The sequence below is a fragment of the Octopus sinensis genome, unplaced genomic scaffold (genome assembly GCF_006345805.1).
Source record: "Octopus sinensis unplaced genomic scaffold, ASM634580v1 Contig04509, whole genome shotgun sequence".
NCBI lineage: Eukaryota > Metazoa > Mollusca > Cephalopoda > Octopoda > Octopodidae > Octopus > Octopus sinensis.
The window spans coordinates 1-19,621 of record NW_021827517.1 but is presented as its reverse complement, the minus strand read 5'-3'; the positions used below and the strand labels follow the sequence as shown (position 1 = coordinate 19,621).

General features: G+C 39.9%; 1 protein-coding gene across 1 annotated transcript; it reads left to right on the top strand.

Annotated features, from left to right (window-relative positions):
• Positions 1 to 1,002: 1,002 nt before the first annotated feature.
• Positions 1,003 to 15,689, top strand: LOC115227545 (the record flags this gene model as incomplete). Its single annotated transcript, XM_029798340.2, has 3 exons — positions 1,003 to 1,691; positions 12,816 to 13,003; positions 15,572 to 15,689. Coding segments are annotated over exons 1-3 (975 nt in total), but the record flags the coding sequence as incomplete, so codon positions are not given.
• Positions 15,690 to 19,621: the final 3,932 nt, after the last annotated feature.

Below are 19,621 nucleotides of genomic sequence, written 5' to 3'. Positions count from 1 at the left end.
AAAGAAACATCTAACAAGAGCGAAATTCTCTTCAGAAACTAAAACTGAATTCTTTACAAAAGAGTGCGGAGATGGTAGATGTGGGATCTGCAGCACTCCCACCTACAAATACATAGAGGGAAACAAAGAGATGAGATTTAAAAGTGGTTACGTATTTAAAGTAAATGCAGATATGAACTGCAAGACGCAGAACGTTATATACTGCATAACTTGCCCCACATGCAAGGAGGATTACATAGGTGAAACTGGTAATTCTTTGTGCCAGCGAACCAGTATTCACCGACAACATGTTCGGCAGGAAGAACTATGCAAGATACCACTAAGTACACACCTATGGAGAAGGAAAATTTAAGATCTTTCCCTTCTACAAATGTCCGAAGAACAACACCTCAGTACATAAACATACGTTCACATATACATACACATGTACAAACACACAGACACGTCTACACACTCTCCTAAATACTCACATACATACGTAAGTACATAGGTACATACATACATGCGTATATGCATGCATATATGTATCTAAGACGTATCCATTCACCAGTAGAAGGTGGTAAGAGAGAGACAAATGCGCGCACACACACGCACACACGTGTGTGTGTGTCTATATAAATGTATATGTGTGTATACATATATACAACCTTCAACAAGGTAACAGTCATGTATACAACTTGAACTGATACATATCAGTACATAAACATACGTTAACATATACATACGCATGTACAAACACACAGACACATCTACACACTCTCCTAAATACTCACATACATACATAAGTACATAGGTACATACATACATGCGTATAGGCATGCGCACATACATGTGCACACATACATACATACACACACACACACACACACACGTACATATATATCAGGAACTAACTGTTACTTTCTCAGATGCAGCACAAAGTTTTGTCAGTGAAGAGGTCGCGGTCTCAAAGCAGCGAAAATATTTTGACAAATTAAATTTAAATGTTGAAGTGAATCTAACGGCTTTTGTGTGTTTCTTAAATGGCTTATAAACACCTTCCACGCTGCAATTGTTTTCGTTGCAGCACACGATCTCAGATCAAGTCACTTGCTATGCAAGTACATCTCCGTAATTCCGAAAGCTTGAGCCAGGCTACCAAAACTCTGAGGAAAGCCGTTACTTGTTTGAGAAAAATAACAGCTAAGCAACAGCTTCATTTCATTAGACACTGCATCTCACTGAAGGTTTACCCGAAAAGGATTTACAAAACGTTCGAAGGACTAAACCTAAAGAAAGGACAAGCGTCGAGACTAAAACGTATCTTAATGACGAACCTGAAGTCCAAACTATATATACACCTTGCCACTAAAGAAAAGGAAAAGCGAGAGGCCCTCGCTAAAGTGAAGAACTTACTAAATAATCAAGAAATGAAACAATTAAAAGAACTACTCTGTCATGAATGTAACTCCGTATGGAACAGGTGCATGGAACATGTTGAAGAGAAACTAACATGGACATTACAACTACCATACAACCACCCAAGAACTAAACAGTTTGACATGACTGAATCGTTTGATGGAATTTCTATGAATGAGAAACCCATAGATGATGACCAACTAAAAAGAAACGTAAGAGTGTACAGAGGGGTACAACTGGATACAGATGAACTCGCTGCCTTAGAACTCCCAAAGTTCGCCACTTATAATAAGGTTAGTAAGATATCAATACTATCAGACATTGAGAAGTGCTTCACCAAACTTAGATGGAGAACACACTTTAACCACAACCAAAATCCTGACATCCATGACATATCTGACAATAACTATTCCATACGTTGTTTCTATGGCAAACGTGACATGTCGTTTGACATGAAAAGAGTCTGCCCTACCAACTTACCCTTTAACAAAAGAGTATGCATGCCACCCTATGCTAACGCTGCTTTAGAAGCAAAGTGTACCCTTACTAAATCCAAACTCCTGTCAGCTTTCTCTAATTACACCCAAAGGCATAAACAAAAACGAACAAAAAATAAGACCCATGATCTTGACACCAAAATTAAGAAAGGCCTTAACAAATTAAGAAATTGTATCAAAAATAGAGAGATTGTATGCTTCCCAACTGACAAATCAGGTAGAATGTCTGCTGATAACTTATCTAATTACATTTTGAACATGCAACCACACATCAGAGACATGACAGAAACAACAACACTCGAGTACATTGGAAACGAAAAAGTCCTTAATGCTCACATGGGGATGTGGAGTATCATTCTCCAGTCTGAGAAACGCACAGCGAACAATTTCATTACTACCAACAATGAAATCCCACCCCTATATGGCCTTCGAAAAGATCATAAGAGCCACATGGATCATATACTTGGGCCACCTACCCGACCTGTTTGTGGTGCCAACGATGCAAACAACCACAAAATATCATATTTTCTCTCACAATTCCTACGACCCTTAATAGAGTTATCTGTGGATGTATGTGATAGTACTGAGGACCTCCTTAGCAGGATCTGCGACTGCAACAAGCCGTGTGACCTCAGTGACCACATCGTAGGTAGCATGGATGTGGTATCACTATGTCCTTCCATTGATGTAGACTTTGCTGTCGAAAAATGTATAAAGATAATTAGTGAGAGTAATATGATGTTTAAAAATGTGGACATTTATGAACTAGGGCTCTTCCTGGCCCTGACATGTACTGATGAGTATCTGTCACACAATAATCTTCTTTATGCTTGTCCCATCCGTAACAAACGAGGTAGATCACCTACCATTACCTCAGCATACAAAAAAAAACCCACTGTGAACGCTGGCAGGGCTGGATGAAGCCAGACTACCCACCTTCAGATGCACAGGACATCAGAACTACCATCGCACATGCTATCGGTGTCAGCCTTAGAACTATACTTAAAACTCATATTTTTAAGTTCAACAGCAAAATTTATAAACAGATGAAAGGTGGTGCTATTGGAGTAGGGATCGCCGGTGATGTTGCAAACCGCTTCATGGTATGGTGGGACAGACATTTTAAACAGTGCCTAGCGACCCATAACATCCACTTAGCTATGTACACTCGCTACGTTGACGACATTAACCTTGTCATGAAATGTAATAGTAATATAGATATAGACTCTCCACTAAATGAAGAACAGGTGATGACTGCTATACAACACATAGCTGACTCTATTCATAGTAGTATAAAAGTTACCGTGGGCTACCCCTCTAAACACCCCAGTAATAGATTACTGTCCTGGATACTGAGCTGTGGATGAAAAATACTATGGTTAACGGAACTGTTAAACCCTGTATGCTCCACTCACACTATTGTAAACCTATGGCTAATCCACTGGTAATCCGTAGTGACTCAGCGATGTCGAGTACTGCCAAGCTCAACATCCTGGTGGCAGACTTAGAGTAATGAGGAATGTATCTCCACTATGCCAACCACCAGAACGACAACAACACATCCAGCACTTCATATTCCAAATGCAACGCTCCTCCGGATACACGCAATATGGCAGAATCAGAGTGTACAAAGGAGCGAAAACAAGATTCCAACGCATTCTAAGTAATGACGAAAATGGTACATGTCCCCTATACCGCAACAAATTCTGGAATAGGTTAGAGAGAGACACCAACAAGAGAAATAAAACCAATACTTGGTATGATAACAAAAAATTTCACTGTAATGTTTGTTGATGTCACACCTAAGAAAGAATTGTGTAAGGAATTCAAGAAAATTCTGCACACCACTGGCCTTAAGATCAAGGTTGTAGAAAAGACAGGTAGGACTATCAAATCTGTATTGTGTAGACCATATCCAATTGATAGATCCACTTGTCAAAATAATTGTGCAGTATGTTCTACAAACCCACATATGAACTGCAAAACCAAGAGCACTGTATGCCAAATTAAGTGCCAAGAAGGAGCTTGCGCGACTAACCCACAGTCATACATAGGTGAGACTTCTAGGAGTATCAATGATAGGTTCAAAGAACACCTGGACGACTACATTGAAAAGAAACAAAACTCCATCTTCTATCAGCATGCTGTAGACTGCCACAAGGGCTCCTTAGGGAGACTTAAATTAAACATCTTATCTACACATCCCACTGATGCAATGCTGAGACAGGTCACTGAAGCTGTTTGTATACAGGAATACAAACCCACTCTAAACCGAAAATCCGAATGGGGTAACATCCAGATTCCACTCGGGAGTACTATTCTATAACAGCCCCTCTCTCTCTCTCATTTACACATAATAATCCATGCATACATGATGAAATGCTTGGTACTAAAATACATATATGCAGTTATATATAACCGTACGAGCGTACATTGTTTGACATGTATGTACGAATGTGTAGTTGTATATGTATGTATACGTATGTGTTGTGTTGTGTTGTGTATGTTAGTGTATAAGTATGTACATGTATGCACTTATGAGTATGTGTAAATATATATATTATTATATATATATATATTATATACATATAATATAATATATATATATACTAGCAGTATCGCCCGGCGTTGCTCGGGTTGTAAGGGAAATAACTATATAAGCATTTTTAGAGAGTTATAGCCAAAAAATAGCAAAAAAATGCATAAAAAATTGAAAAAAAATTAAGGTAAATTTTTTTTTAAATCGTTGACACATCGTAGATATTTTTAGAGAGTTACTTCCCTTATATAAAAGCGAAAAAAATGCATTAAAATGGAAAAATATGATGGTAAATTTTTTTTTAATCGTAGACTCATCGTAGACGCACGCTAATACCCAGAAGGGCTCGATATGAATCACGACTATAAGATACCCGCTTTTGGTTAAACTGCACCGCAAAATGTGGGAGTAGTTAGGAATCTAAATCGTAGGAGACAGACACCACACAACTTCACTCTTATATAAAGATGCTTTTTTTTTTTCAGTCATAGAGTTAGATTTATGAAGGTCTTCCGTAGAAAATCCTTCGAATTCTGACTCGCTGCTTGATATAATGAAATTCGTATCCATTTTTTGTCAGAATTACAAATTTTGAAAACACAATAGGAACAAATTTCGGAAAAAAATCTCCCATAATTCACGGAATTAAAATTACACTTCGATTTTTGTACAAAACTGTAGTTGAAGTGTTTACGAAGTATAATACGTGTTTTCACGAATGTACTAAAGAGATTGCTCTGATATTCTCATTAAATATGAATAGGTAAATTCGGGCGGCTTGGTAACGAAAGGGTTAAACGGATGCATACATTTATTAATCTCTTATTATAATAACTATATATAAGTGTCGTCTGTTTATACATAAACACTGTTTCATACTGCAATTATATATACATATATCTATATATAATATTATATAATAAAATATATACAGAGTAAAATAAAAACCAATTTACCTTTTCTGTCCGTCCGTGTGTCTTTGCAAATGTGTAGGAATGATAAGTGAGTTGTGATTTGGCGCCTTTTTTACTAATAACAAACACACACGTGTTTGTATGTGTATGTAGTTGTATGTAGTTGTATATGTATGTGTATGCGTGTGTGTGTGAGGAATGACACACACACACTCACGCACGCACACATGTACATCAATGCTTTCGGAGTGATATGTTAAAATATTGAGTTTTCTCGAATTTTGTCTTAATTGGTGGTAAAATTGAAAGAAATTTTTTATGGCATCACCCACTGAAGTACTCTGAAAAATCTTAGGTAAATTCTAATTGAAGAAATTGTGTGAGGAGTAAATGGTTATGTATTTATTTGTTTCTGTTTGCTGTGTTTTTTTATTTTTTGAGTAGTGGTTTAAATACTTTCAGTTTAGTCTTCCTCAAATCACTCTGTCGCTATTTACTTTCATTTTATTCGTTGCACACTGTGTGTGTGCGTTTGCGTGTGGTGTAAACCAGACTAAGAAAAGCATTTGACACACACACCAGAATGTGAGTTTTCTGTAAATTTTGCTTAATTGGAGTTTAAATTTTAAAAACTGGACCTGGCATGACGCGATGCATTGTACTCTTAAAAATGCTAGGTAAATTGTAATTGAAGAAATCCTATATTGTAGATTTGTATAACTCCCAAAGGGAGGCAGATAAAATCTGCCTTTTATAATAAGAGATATATATATATGCATGTAAAAAAAAATAGAAAAAAAAAGATAAATAGATTAAAATAAAGCAAGTTTGGATTTTAACCGTTGTCCCAGAATAGTGTCTTATATATGTATGTGGGTGTGTATGTATAAATATATATGTACGTATGTGTGTGTGTGTATGTAGAGATGGATGAGCATATATGTGTGTATACTTTATGATTATGTGTATGTTTGTGTGTATGTGTAAGTGTCTGTATGATTGTGTATACTTGTATATGTGTATAAGGTTATATGTGCATATATGTATCTAAGACATCGTATCCATTCACCATTAGAGGTGGTGAGAGAGAGACAAACGCACACACACGTGTGTGTCTATATATATGTATATGTGTGTATACATATATACAACTTGAACTGACACATAAACATACATTCACATATACATACACATGTACAAACACACAGACACATCTACACACTCTCCTAAATACATACATACATACATACATACGTACATATATATATCATGAACTAACTGTTACTTTCTCAGATGCAGCACAAAGTTTTGTCAGTGAACAGGTCGTGGTCTCAAAGCGACGAAAATATTTTGACAAATTAAATTTAGATGTTGAAGTGAATCTTACGGTTTTGTGTGTTTCTTAAATGGCTTATAAACACCTGCTATGCTGCAATTGTTTTCGTTCCAGCACACGATCTCAGATCAAGTCACTTGCTATGCAAGTACATCTCCGTAATATATATATATAGTTACATATATATACATATAGTTATATATAGAAATATATAAAACCATATATATATATATAGTTATATATATAAATATATAAAACCCTATAAATATATAAAACCATATATATATAGGCGCAGGAGTGGCTGTGTGGTAAGTAGCTTGCTTACCAACCACATTGTTCCGGGTTCAGTCCCACTGCGTGGCATCTTGGGCAAGTGTCTTCTGCTATAGCCACTCCTGCGCCTATATACATATGTATACATACACACATGGTTTTATTTATATAGCTATATATATGCATATATATATATATATATAGGGAGAGTTTATGAAAAAAACAAGACAAAGACAGGTGGTGTACAAAACAAACAGATGTATTAGTATAATGCTCAGGAATATATATACATATATATCCCTATATCTATATATATGCATATATATATATATCCATATATATGTATATTTATATATATACACACACACACATATATATACACAGACACATATGGTTTTATTTATTTCTATATATATACACACACACACACACACACACACACACACACATATATATATATATATATATATATATATATGCATATATGAGTACAGGATGCGTCACCAACAGTAAACAACACAAAATACAAAAACAAATGCGTTCAATACGCAAACGATGAGAGAAACAAATGGAAAACAGAAGTAACATAAAGGAGCGACTCTTTATCTTTTGTCGACTGTCTGTCTATTCCAATTTGGGATTTATGGAGGGTCACAGTTGGGAACAAAAACAGGTCAGTGGAGACGTACAAGGAAACCAAACGAAAAGAAACATGAAGCGTCGTCAGACTAGAATGAGCGTAAAATAGCAAACGCTGAAGAAATATTTTCTTTTAGAAGAGCGAGGTTGGATACATCCAGTCATTAGGACAGTTCTGAAACCAAAGAAAGATGATCACATGAGGAAAAGAAAGATGGATGATGGTCACATGTGAGCAATGAGAGAGAGAGAGAGAGAACAGGAGAAAGAGGGAGAGGAGAGAGAGACACACACAGAAAACGGTGAATGGGGATAAAAAAGGGAATTAGAGAAAGGATGAGAGAGAAAATGATGGTGGAGAAAAACAGTATATGGTAGAGTTGCATCAAAAAGATTAAGATAAACTTATTTGGAAATGGATGCATGGCAAGGTGGTCAGTTTTGGCATGGTTCTTTTACAGTTGGGTCTCCTTCCCAGTGCCAACCAGTGTGGACTGGATGCTTTTTATGAGGCACTGGCATTGGCAGGGTAACCAGGTAACTTGCAAGATGAAGATCCTTTAAGAAGGGCTGTGGTATTGGAGGTTATCTCGTGCAAGATGATGAAAGGTTAGCATATTACAGAGACAGAAACAGGTGTCATGCTATAGAGGAGATATAGGGTTACCTGGTCAGATAGGGAGAGTGATCAAGAGCGAGGCCAGTAATGAGTGTGTTGCTGCAGAGGAGATACATGGTTAACTAGTCCAAGAGATAGAGTAAGTGAAAGAGGGATGGTGGAAGAAAGCATGAGAACAATGGTGTTGAAGTGCCAGGGCATGCTCACAAGGAACAGGGATCAGAATATGAGATGGTATAGAAGATCCAAGGGGAATTAGGTGGTGGAAAAATGGAAGAAAATGTCCTCAAGGAACATATGCTATAGACTACATTCCTAATGTTACAGTTAACCGTTAACCTGTGGCTTCATCCTACATACCATACAGTTCTCCATACATAGGGCCCTTTCAAATTGATATGCTCTACAGATGGCCTTTCTACTACCTTCATCATGCTCTTGTGCACCGGGTATTTAGAGGTCATGGGTTTGGCATAATGGGAATTACCCTAACCGCATTGTCTCCTCTCCCTCCTCCTCCCCTTCACACCTATATTTATTTTCCTTCTCTCTGCCTCTGTTACTTTCCCACTAACACTATTTTGTTTGTTATCAGCCTCTCACAATAAATCTATATATTCTCTTCCATCAGAGGGTGCTCTGTTTCTCTTTGCAAGCTACAAGATAATCCTCAACCATGTTTGTGCCACAAAAAGCACCCAGTAAGCTCTTAATTATTTAGTAATTGATCCAAACAGCATCAATACAGAGCCTGACATAGCTCTTTAGGTAAGGCAACTTCTATAATGTTGATGCCATGAAAAATGCACCCAGTACCTGGAATGGGATGATTAGGCACAGCTGTTTGGGTGCCTGGCAATTTTGCCTATTTATATGGACGCTGAATGTTTTCACAATAATACTTTTTGGCCCTGGAGGCGGCAAACACATCAGCACCCATTGAAATATACAGACAGGAGTGGCTGTGTGGTAAGTAGCTTGCTAACCAACCACATGGTTCCGGGTTCAGTCCCACTGCGTGGCATCTTGGGCAAGTGTCTTCTGCTATAGCCCCGGTCCGACCAATGCCTTGTGAGTGGATTTGGTAGACGGAAACTGAAAGAAGCCCGTCGTATATATATATGTGTGTGTGTTTGTCCCCCTAGCATTGCTTGACAACCGATGCTGGTGTGTTTACGTCCCCGTAACTTAGCGGTTCGGCAAAAGAGACCGATAGAATAAGTCCCGGGGTTGATTTGCTTGACTAAAGGCGGTGCTCCAGCATGGCCGCATTCAAATGACTGAAACAAGTAAAAGAGTAAGTAGAGAGAGAGAAAGAGTGCGAAATTACAATGCATTAATTGAACCTGATTGACACAAGCATCCCTCTCTCCCCATACACATAAAGCGAAATTTGCTCACACACATTAACAGAAATTGGCAAGGCCAAAGCACTTCATACCTAAAGTGCTTGAATTTAGGAAGGGCATTCAGCCATAGAAACCATGCCAAAAATGAGACATTGAAGGAAGATGTGGACCTCAAACCCATTGAATCTTATTGAAGTGTCCTGTCCATGCCAGCATGGAAAGTGGACATAAAATGATGATCTTCATCATCAGCCTCGCCTGGTCCCTGTGCCTGTGGCAGAGCACCATCCGATCGTGGCCGTTGCCAGCCTCGCCTGGCCCCTGTGCCCGTGGCACGTAAAAACCACCGTCCGACTGTGACACGTAAAAAGCTCCGACTACACTCACGGAGTGGTTGGCGTTAGGAAGGGCATCCAGCTGTAGAAACATTGCCAGATCAGACTGGGCCTGGTGCAGCCCTCTGGCTTCCCAGGCCCCTGTTGACCTACTGAGTCAAGTACATCAACATGAAAATGAAAATCAAATGGAAATTGTAGTTATGATACATGTGCCGGTGGCACGTAAAAAGCACCAACCGATTGTGGCCGTTGCCAGCCTTCTCTGCCAGTAGCATGTAAAATGCACCCACTACACTCACGTGTGGATGGTGTTAGGAAGGGCATCCAGCTGTAGAAACATTCCCAGATCAGACTGGGCCTGGTGCAGCCTTCTGGCTTCCCAGACCCCAGTTGAACCGTCCAACCCATGCTAGCATGGAGAGCAGATGCTAAATGATGGTAATCATTATCATCATCAGGTGTCTTATTCTTCAATATATGCTTGCTCCCAGACTGAATTCCAACCAGTGTCTGTTTTATTGGTTTGCCCTGGCTTATTCCTGCTTTTAATTTAGAAACTAAGCTTCCTGATTTGAATCCAGTCTAGAACTATCTACATCTTTTAAATATACAAGAAGAGATTAATCGCCTGGAAAATTATAATCTTATTAAAAATAACTCATTGAAAGACTTAATGAGTTGAATCATCATCATCGTTTAACACCCATTTTCCATGCTAGCATGGGTTATTTTTGCTCTATGTCAATTTAACCTACTGAAGTAATTTGTGTCATATTTAGTTTTGATTATTTTAAAATAGATGTAAGTTTCACTAAGAATGTGTGAATTGTATCTTTATTTGTCCACAGGCGCAGGAGTGGCTGTGTTGTAAGTAGCTTGCTTACCAACCACATGGTTCCGGGTTCAGTCCCACTGCGTGGCACCTTGGACAAGTGTTTTCTACTATAGCCTCCGGCCGACCAGAGCCTTGTGAGTGGATTTGGTAGATGGAAACTGAAAGAAGCCTGTCGTATATATGTATGTATATATATATATATATATGTATGTGTGTGAATATGTTTGTGTGTGTGTTTGTCCCCCTAGCATTGCTTGACGACTGATGCTGGTGTGTTTACGTCCTCGTAACTTAGCGGTTCGGCAAAAGAGACCGATAGAATAAGTACTGGGCTTACAAAGAATAAGTCCCGGGGTGGATTTGCTCGACTAAAGGTGGTGCTCCAGCATGGCCGCAGTCAAATGACTGAAACAAGTAAAAGAGTAAGATTTCATAAAACCAATGCTTAATACAATCTCCAGGAGGTTTAATACTTGTTGCCACAGTAGGTGAACTAATGCTTGTGTTAATATCTATATGTACTGGGCATCTCAAGCTGACTTCTGGCAACATTTCAGGTTAACCCTTTGGTGTTCAAATTTCTCTATTAAATGTAATACTTTTTCACTCAAATTGTTTTGAATTAATCATGCATTATGTTATAGCTGTGAGGTTTCAATGATATGATTACTCTTTTTTTTTTTTTTTTTACTTGTTTCAGTCATTTGACTGCGGCCATGCTGGAGCACCGCCTTTAGTCAAGCAAATCCACCCCGGGACTTATTCTTTGTAAGCCCAGTACTTATTCTATCGGCCTCTTTTGCCGAACCGCTAAGTGACGGGGACGTAAACACACCAGCATCTGTTGTCAAGCAATGCTAGAGGGACAAACACAGACACACAAACATATACATACACATACATACATATATACGACAGGCTTCTTTCAGTTTACGTCTACCAAATCCACTCACAAGGCATTGGTCGGCCCGAAGTTATAGCAGAAGACACTTGCCCAAGATGCCACGCAGTGGGACTGAACCCAGAACAAGCTACTTACCACACAGCCACTCCTGCGCCTATTGTTTATTTTTAGAATGTCAATGTAGGTTAGGTGTGAGAGGCTAGATATGGCCAGTTTAAATATCAAACATATAGAATATTTGGGCCGGATATGACCAGTTTAAACTCTAAAAGGTTAAACCCAGATATCTAACTATCCAACTGCATATGAGAATTCTCGTTAACCGCTATCCCAAGACTTAGCTGGTCTCTCAAGACAGTTCAAGGGGAACATTGACTGTATAAGTGTCATCAGCTTTGGTTGTTGTGTGATAACTATGGCCATGGTCTTCTCCTCCAGCCTAAACCAATGAAACAGATATCTGGCTAGATTTCTCAAATGTTTCATTTCAATACTCAGCATCTCAATCCAGTATCTTGTTCTAATATTCATTATCCCATGCAGATGATGTATAATATCTCGTGATGAGGTTATGTATCATATGATGTAAATATTCAACAGAAGTGTTTGGTGAGTTCACTTGGCATGAGAAGTGTAGGATCTGTTTCGGGCCTTCGTATGTGAAGAAAAAAGAGAAATTAATGTTTTTGTTTGAGTGTACGCAAGAAACTGAAGAAGAAATGAAAATTGAAGGAGCAATGAGAGAGAAGTACTGTGAGGGGTCAAAAGTCTGGGGCAGGTAATGAATGGGTTTGAAGGAAGCTGAAGAGGGGATATGGGAGATAGAAAGAAGTAATGCTTCAAACAAGGTTAAGTAAAAAAGGAAGAAAAAGGAAATGGTAAGTAGAATGGGCAGGAGACAAAGGGCTACTGCATCTCATAAATCTATCAATATATAGGCATTCTGTGAAAGATTTAACCTACCTTGTAGTAAAAGCATTGTATATATATATACAGTTGTACATAAAGTTGTTACAGAAAAGAATATATCTGCATATATACACACACATTCCAATTGATGCATGCCTACATACAAACATATGAATGCACACACATGCATATATATGCAAACCCAAGTACATAGGGTATATATAATTTAATTATAAACAAAAGCACAATTTTAAATTTTGCACAGGATAAAATCCGAACAGAGGCTTACAGAGACTTCATGTTGTCAAACACAGACATCTTTAAGGACAAATTGGTGCTCGATGCTGGCTGTGGAACTGCAATTCTGTCCATGTTTGCTGCTGAGGCTGGTGCCAAAACCGTTTTTGCAGTTGACCAGTCTGAAATTGTTTATAAAGCCATGGAGATTATACAGTGAGTAGTTGTATATTGATTGTTATTGTTGAAACAGCTGTTATTGTTGAAAAGAGTTGTGCCTATATGTGTATTGGATATATTTTTTATATGCACGTGTAATATATATTTTTCTTTGTGTGTATAATATGTATACTCTTTTACTTGTTTCAGTCATTTGACTGCAGCCATGCTGGAGCACCGCCTTTAGTCGAGCAAATCCACCCCGGTACTTATTCTTTGTAAGCCCAGTACTTATTCTATCGGTCTCTTTTGCCGAACCGCTAAGTGATGGGGACGTAAACACACCAGCATCGGTTGTCAAGCGATGCTAGCGGGACAAACACAGGCACACACACACACATACATATATATATAGCCTCGTCTGGCACCTGTGTCGGTGGCACATAAAATCACCCACTACACTCTCGGAGTGGTTGGCGTTAGGAAGGGCATCCAGCTGTAGAAACACTGCCAGATCTGACTGGCCTGGTGCAGCCATCGGGCTCCCCAGACCCCAGTTGAACCGTCCAACCCATGCTAGCATGGAAAGCGGACGATGATGATGATGATGATGATATATATACACATATATATGACAGGCTTCTTTCAGTTTCCGTCTACCAAATCCACTCACAAGGCATTGGTCGGCCCAGGGCTATAGCAGAAGACACTTGCCCAAGATGCCACGTAGTGGGACTGAACCCGGAACCATGTGGTTGGTTAGCAAGCTACTTACCACACAGCCACTCCTGCGCCTATGTATGTGCGTTTTTGTGGATCAATGACCAAACAACTATATCTATGCTACCAGATATTTAAAACCTTTGCTTAACTGGAGACCATATTTTGCACTGCAATACGTGGGGATAAATTTTGTGATGTATAGTGTTTTTGTGTGACCATGTAATCTGTCCATTTTCTGTTGATTCTCAATGTAGCCATAGCAGGACTGAGCACAATATACTGCATCCCAACACAGAATTTGGGGGTTAAGACTGTAAAAGCCTGTCTATAAGTTTCTTTCTATAGCTATAAAATTCACTGTGTGTATGTGTTTCCTCTATGCTTGGCCAAACTGCTGCAGGGTGGGGTAACACATCCCAACCGAGCTGCAGCAAGTTTTGTCTGGTTCCCAAAGCATCAAGTGCTGAAAATGAACTTTCTTATCTTCCATTTTAAAGGGTTACAGAATTAACACAGGCTATAGGAACATAAAACTTCTTCCATGAAAAGATAACTTTAACTGTGCTTTAAATGGAGGTGTAGTCAAATCCTATCTTATGGACTCAACCATGTTCTAAAAGCAAGTGCACCATCATCCATGCGGACGCATTTCTCTCCTGTGACATCACAATTTTCTCTCACACACTGTCTAGCAATCTGAAATTTCTCAGTTCTTTGGTCCTCAAGTTGCTGGACATTGGCAAATGTCTTTTCTGCTTCGCCCATGGCTATGTATACCTTTTGGTTACCTTGTACAGTTCCCTGCTACCCTCATCTCTCTAAGCTTTCCAGGCCTGTTTCTTTGCTCTACCGTACTATTCCACCACTATGTAACTCTAGGTCTTGAAGGGACTTTGCACCATTCACAGACTTCGTCTGTGGCACTCAGCAAGCTGTCCCATATGAATTTCCAGCTACCTTCTATGTCCGACGTCTGTAACTCCTCCTCCCTCTCATCAAATTTCTTGATGAGGATAACCCTAAATCTCTGACTGTGTGAAGAGTTCTTTAGCTTCCAAATCCTTCTTTTCTGGATTGGTCTGCTTCTTGGTATCCTTCTGGCTTTGAGCCTAAACTCACTAATCACTAGCCTATGCTGGGGGGTACATTCTTCACCCAGGCGGGTCTTTATATTTAAGAACAACCCTGCATCCCGCTGTCTGGTGAGGATGAAATAATTGATAGGTTATAAGGTGGCTGTCTGGCTTCCTGAAGTTAGTGTTGCAGATTAAAAGGTTACATGCATCACAAAATTCCAGTAGCCTAGTTCCTTCATCATTTCGGGTGCCAATACCATGGCCACCGTGTACCCCTGTGAAGATACCAAATTCCTGCCCAACATGCCCATTAAAGTCTCCAGCCACAAAGATGAGGACATTGCCACTTGTCTTTGAGGTAGCCTGTAAAAGGGTATCATAAAAGTGGTCCTTCTGATCATTTGGTAGCCCCGTATGGTGGAGATAATTGTACCTGTGCTGTTCTGTAGGACCAGCCTGAGCTTAAACACTCTATCACATACCCTGACAACCTCTATGACCTTATCAACCCATTTCTCTGCGAGGAGTATGCCAACACCCCCTACACCATCCATGTTACCTTACCGGAAGACTTTATACCTATGTGCCCTGCCTGTGAGGACCCTAGCTGAAGCTCCTCTCCATCTTACCTCTTGTATGCAGCATACATCAACCCATCTCCTTTCAAGCATCTCTACAATCTCACTAGACCTACCTTTCAGTGTGCCATATATATATATATATATATATATATATATTTATTTATTTGGTCATATTGTGTTTTTATCTATATGTTTTTTATGTTAATGTATTAAAAAATGTGATTTACTTTTACTGTTTACTTCAGACAAAATGGTTTTGAAGATCGAATCAAAATTACAAAAGGGAAAATTGAAGACATTTCACAATCTTTAGAGAAAGTAAGGAATGCTCATTTACTCCTATTTTCTCTTCTTTGTTCCTCTGTGTGTGAGTGTGTGTATGCGTGCATGTATGTAATCTCTCTCTCTTTGAAGCCTCTTGGTCCTATGCTTACCTTCCAATCTTGGATTTTCCTTTTAATTCCGCTATAGATTCAGCTGTAAGCATATAAGAGATTTTGTGGATAGCTAAGCTTAGATTCCTTTACGATGGCTTATGAGGATGAATAGATGAGGGCTTAGTCTTGACCATTGAGGGATACTTACTTTCATGCCAAATTTGTTGTTGAACACATTATTGATTCTCACATTGTTCAATTCACCTTTGTACATAGCATGTAAAGCTCTCATTTGTGTACATGCATCTGTATGGTTGGCTATATATGTATGTATGTTTCTGTATATATATGCGTTTTTTTCTTCACTAATTACAACTCAGTAGCTGCAGCCATTCTGGTTTGCTGTGGGTTAACTTTGCTATGCTTTCACTAAACCTCCTCTGATATGTGGTGAATTTTTGGTGAATGATGTTGCTGCCCTCATCTGCGTTTCTTGTCATGAGGTAATTCCATCGGGAACCCGTGACAGGAGGAGATCCAGTTTTATTTTGAAGACATCTACATCCACTTCATGTAGGTTTCTGATGCTTTGAGGAAGGATATTAAAGAGCTGTGGGCTCCTGAAATCTAAGCTGTTGCAGTATCTGGTCTGGTATCCTGATGGCAATATTAGGGGTTTGGGTAATATGCAGTGGCACCCTGTTCTGCCGTTTGTGTAAGTGACAGTACCACACTTAGATACAAATTCTCCTAGGAATTTCCAGATGTATATTGCTACATATCTTTCCTTCCTTTGTTTAAGGGAGTAGAGTCTTGACTTTTTCAGTCTCTCCCACTAGCTGACATGTCGCATTGAGACAGATGATCTTCACTGGATTGCTTCAAGTTCCACCATTAATTTTATGCTGTATGTGATCATAGTTGGTAGCAATAATCTCAATGTCTGAGGACAAATGCTCCAGAAGACCATCATGGTTTCCTCTTCTCTTGTTTTGAAAGTTAAAAATGATCCAGCCTGCCAACTTAGTAATATGAACCTGGAAAGATTACTCATGTCGATGTCCAGGTCACAAACTGATTTTGTTTCAGGGGTTGCAATTCCTCCTGGACCTGTGTATCCTGTCTTTAGATTTCTGTGTTGGTAGCACAGGGCTTGGAAATTTTTGCATTAAACTGCATATTATTTTCCTCACATAACATTTCCAGGGTTCTGTATACTCTGAGTGACTTTTATATCACCTGCGTAGCTAGCTAGGGTGGCTACCTGAGCAGCTGAGGGCATGTCTGAGAAGGCCACTATGAATAGCAGCAGCCCCAAGACAGTGCCCTGTGGAACACCACTCATTATTTGTTTCGTTGGAGGTGGTCCTGTTGGCCACCACTATCTAACTTCTATCTTTTAGGAAGTCATGTAGCTATACTCCATGTTTTCCAAGTATGCCAAGATTATGCAGCTTGTGATATACCATACCATGGTCATTTAATCAAAGGCTTTTGCAAAGTCGAGATATATCATGTCCACATTTGAGTTGTCGAGCAGCTGCTTTAACACCCAGTCATAGTGCTGCAAGAGCTGTATGAGGCAGCTTCTATCTGGTCAAAAGCCATCTTGGGTGTCAGTCAGCAAGTCATTCTTTCCAAGAAATACAATTAGTTCCCTTTGGACTAAGCATTCCATGACTTCGCTTCTGTATGAGGCCAGAGAGGTAGGCCTATAGTTGTTTTTAGTATCTGCTCTGCTTCCTCCTTTATGAATAGGGCATATCATTCCCTCCTTCAGTTTCTCTGAAATAGAAGCTGTAGTGGTTTTGCTAATTCCAACAATAAAAGTCTGAAGCCTATGATGTCATGTAGTTTATATTAATTTTACAGAACATGAGAAGAACAATCTTATGAAAAATAAGTAATATAGTTTCGATTTTCATCATCATCATAATCATCATCGTTTAACGTCCGCTTCCCATGCTAGCATGGGTTGGCCGATTTGACTGCGACTTGTGAACCAGATGGCTGCACCAGGCTCCAATCTGATCTGGCAGAGTTTCTACAGCTGGGTGCCGTTCCTAACGCCAACCACTCCGAGAGTGTAGTGGGTGCTTTTATGTGCCACCAACACAAGGGCCAATCTGGCAGTACTGGCAATGGCCACACTCAAATGGTGTTTTTTTACGTGCCACCTGCACAGGAGCCAGTCCAGTGGAACTGGCATCGACCTCGGTCAAATGTTTTTCATGGAAATTTTTGCATTAAACTGCATGTTATTTTCCTCACATAACATTTCCAGGGTTCTGTATACTCTGAGTGACTTTTATATCACCTGCGTAGCTAGCTAGGGTGGCTACCTGAGCAGCTGAGGGCATGTCTGAGAAGGCCACTATGAATAGCAGCAGCCCCAAGACAGTGCCCTGTGGAACACCACTCATTATTTGTTTCGTTGGAGGTGGTCCTGTTGGCCACCACTATCTAACTTCTAGGGCAACATTGGTAATGATCACGTTTGAATGGTTCCTTTTATGTGCCACCGGCATGTAAGCCAGTCAGCTGCTCTGGTAGTGATCACGCTCGGATGGTGCTCTTAGCGCTTCACTGGCACGGATGCCAGTTATCGAATTTGCGAATTTGATTTGATTTCGATTTCATTTGCCTCAACAGGTCTTCGCAAGCAGAGTTTAGTGTCCAATGTAGGAAAGGTACACATAAGTAGGATGGTTACACCCCTGGCATAGGCCATGGGTTATGGTCTTACTTGGCTTGCTGGGTCTTCTCACACACTACATATTTCCAAAGGTCTCGGTCACTAGTCATTGCCTTGGTGAGGCCTAATGTTCGAAGGTCATGCTTCACCACCTATTCCCAGGTCTTCCTGAGTCTACCTCTCCCACAGGTTCCCACAACTGCTAGGGTGTGATACTTTTTCACACAGCTATCCTCATCCATTCTTGTGACATGACCATACCAGCTCAGTTGTCTCTCTTGCAAACCACATCTGATGCTTCTTAGGTCCAACTTTTCTCTCAAAATTCTTATACTCTGTCAAGTATGCACACTGACATTACACATCCATCGGAGCATTCTGGCTTCATTCCTTGTGAGCTTACGCATGTCCTCAGCAGTCACGGCCCATGTTTCACTGCCATGTAGCATGACTGTTTGTACACATGTGTCATACAGTCTACCTTTTACTCTGAGCGTGAGGCCCTATGTTAGGAGTAGGAGCTCTCTGAACTTTGCCCAGGCTTTTCTTATTCTAGCAGCTACACTTTCAGCGCACCCTCCCCCACAACTGACTTGGTCACCTAGGTAACGGAAGCTATCAACTACTTCTAGTTTTTCTCCCTAGAATGTGGCGGAAGTTGTTCTCTGCACATTTTCAGTGTTTATTGCTCCTGAGCATCCGCCACATATAAAAACTATCTTCCCAGTTAGCCTTCCTTTGATATTGCTGCACCTCTTATGTGTCCATAGCTTACACTGGGTACATCTTAGAGAGTTTCTACCTACACCTTTTCTACAGATTGAGCAGGGCCATCTGCCTGAAGGGATTTGTGGTTTGCCTGCCTTCCTACTTGTTAGGACTTTGGTTTTAGCTATGTTAACTCTAAGGCCTTTCAATTCTAATCTTTGTTTCCATACTTGCAACTTCTTCTCTAGTTCTTATAGTGACTCAGCAATTAGAGCAAGATCATCCGCATAGAGGAGCTCCCAGGGGTATCCTGTCTTGAATTCCTCTGTTATTGCCTGGAGGACTATGATAAATAGGAGGGGGCTGAGGACTGAACCTTGGTGGACCCCTACCTCTACCTGGAATTCTTCACTGTACTCGTTGCCAACCCTCACCTTACTTACAGCGTCCCTGTACATGGCTTGCACAGCTTGTTTTTATAATTTTTAAGGGAAGCATTGCTTCTCTTGCTTCCA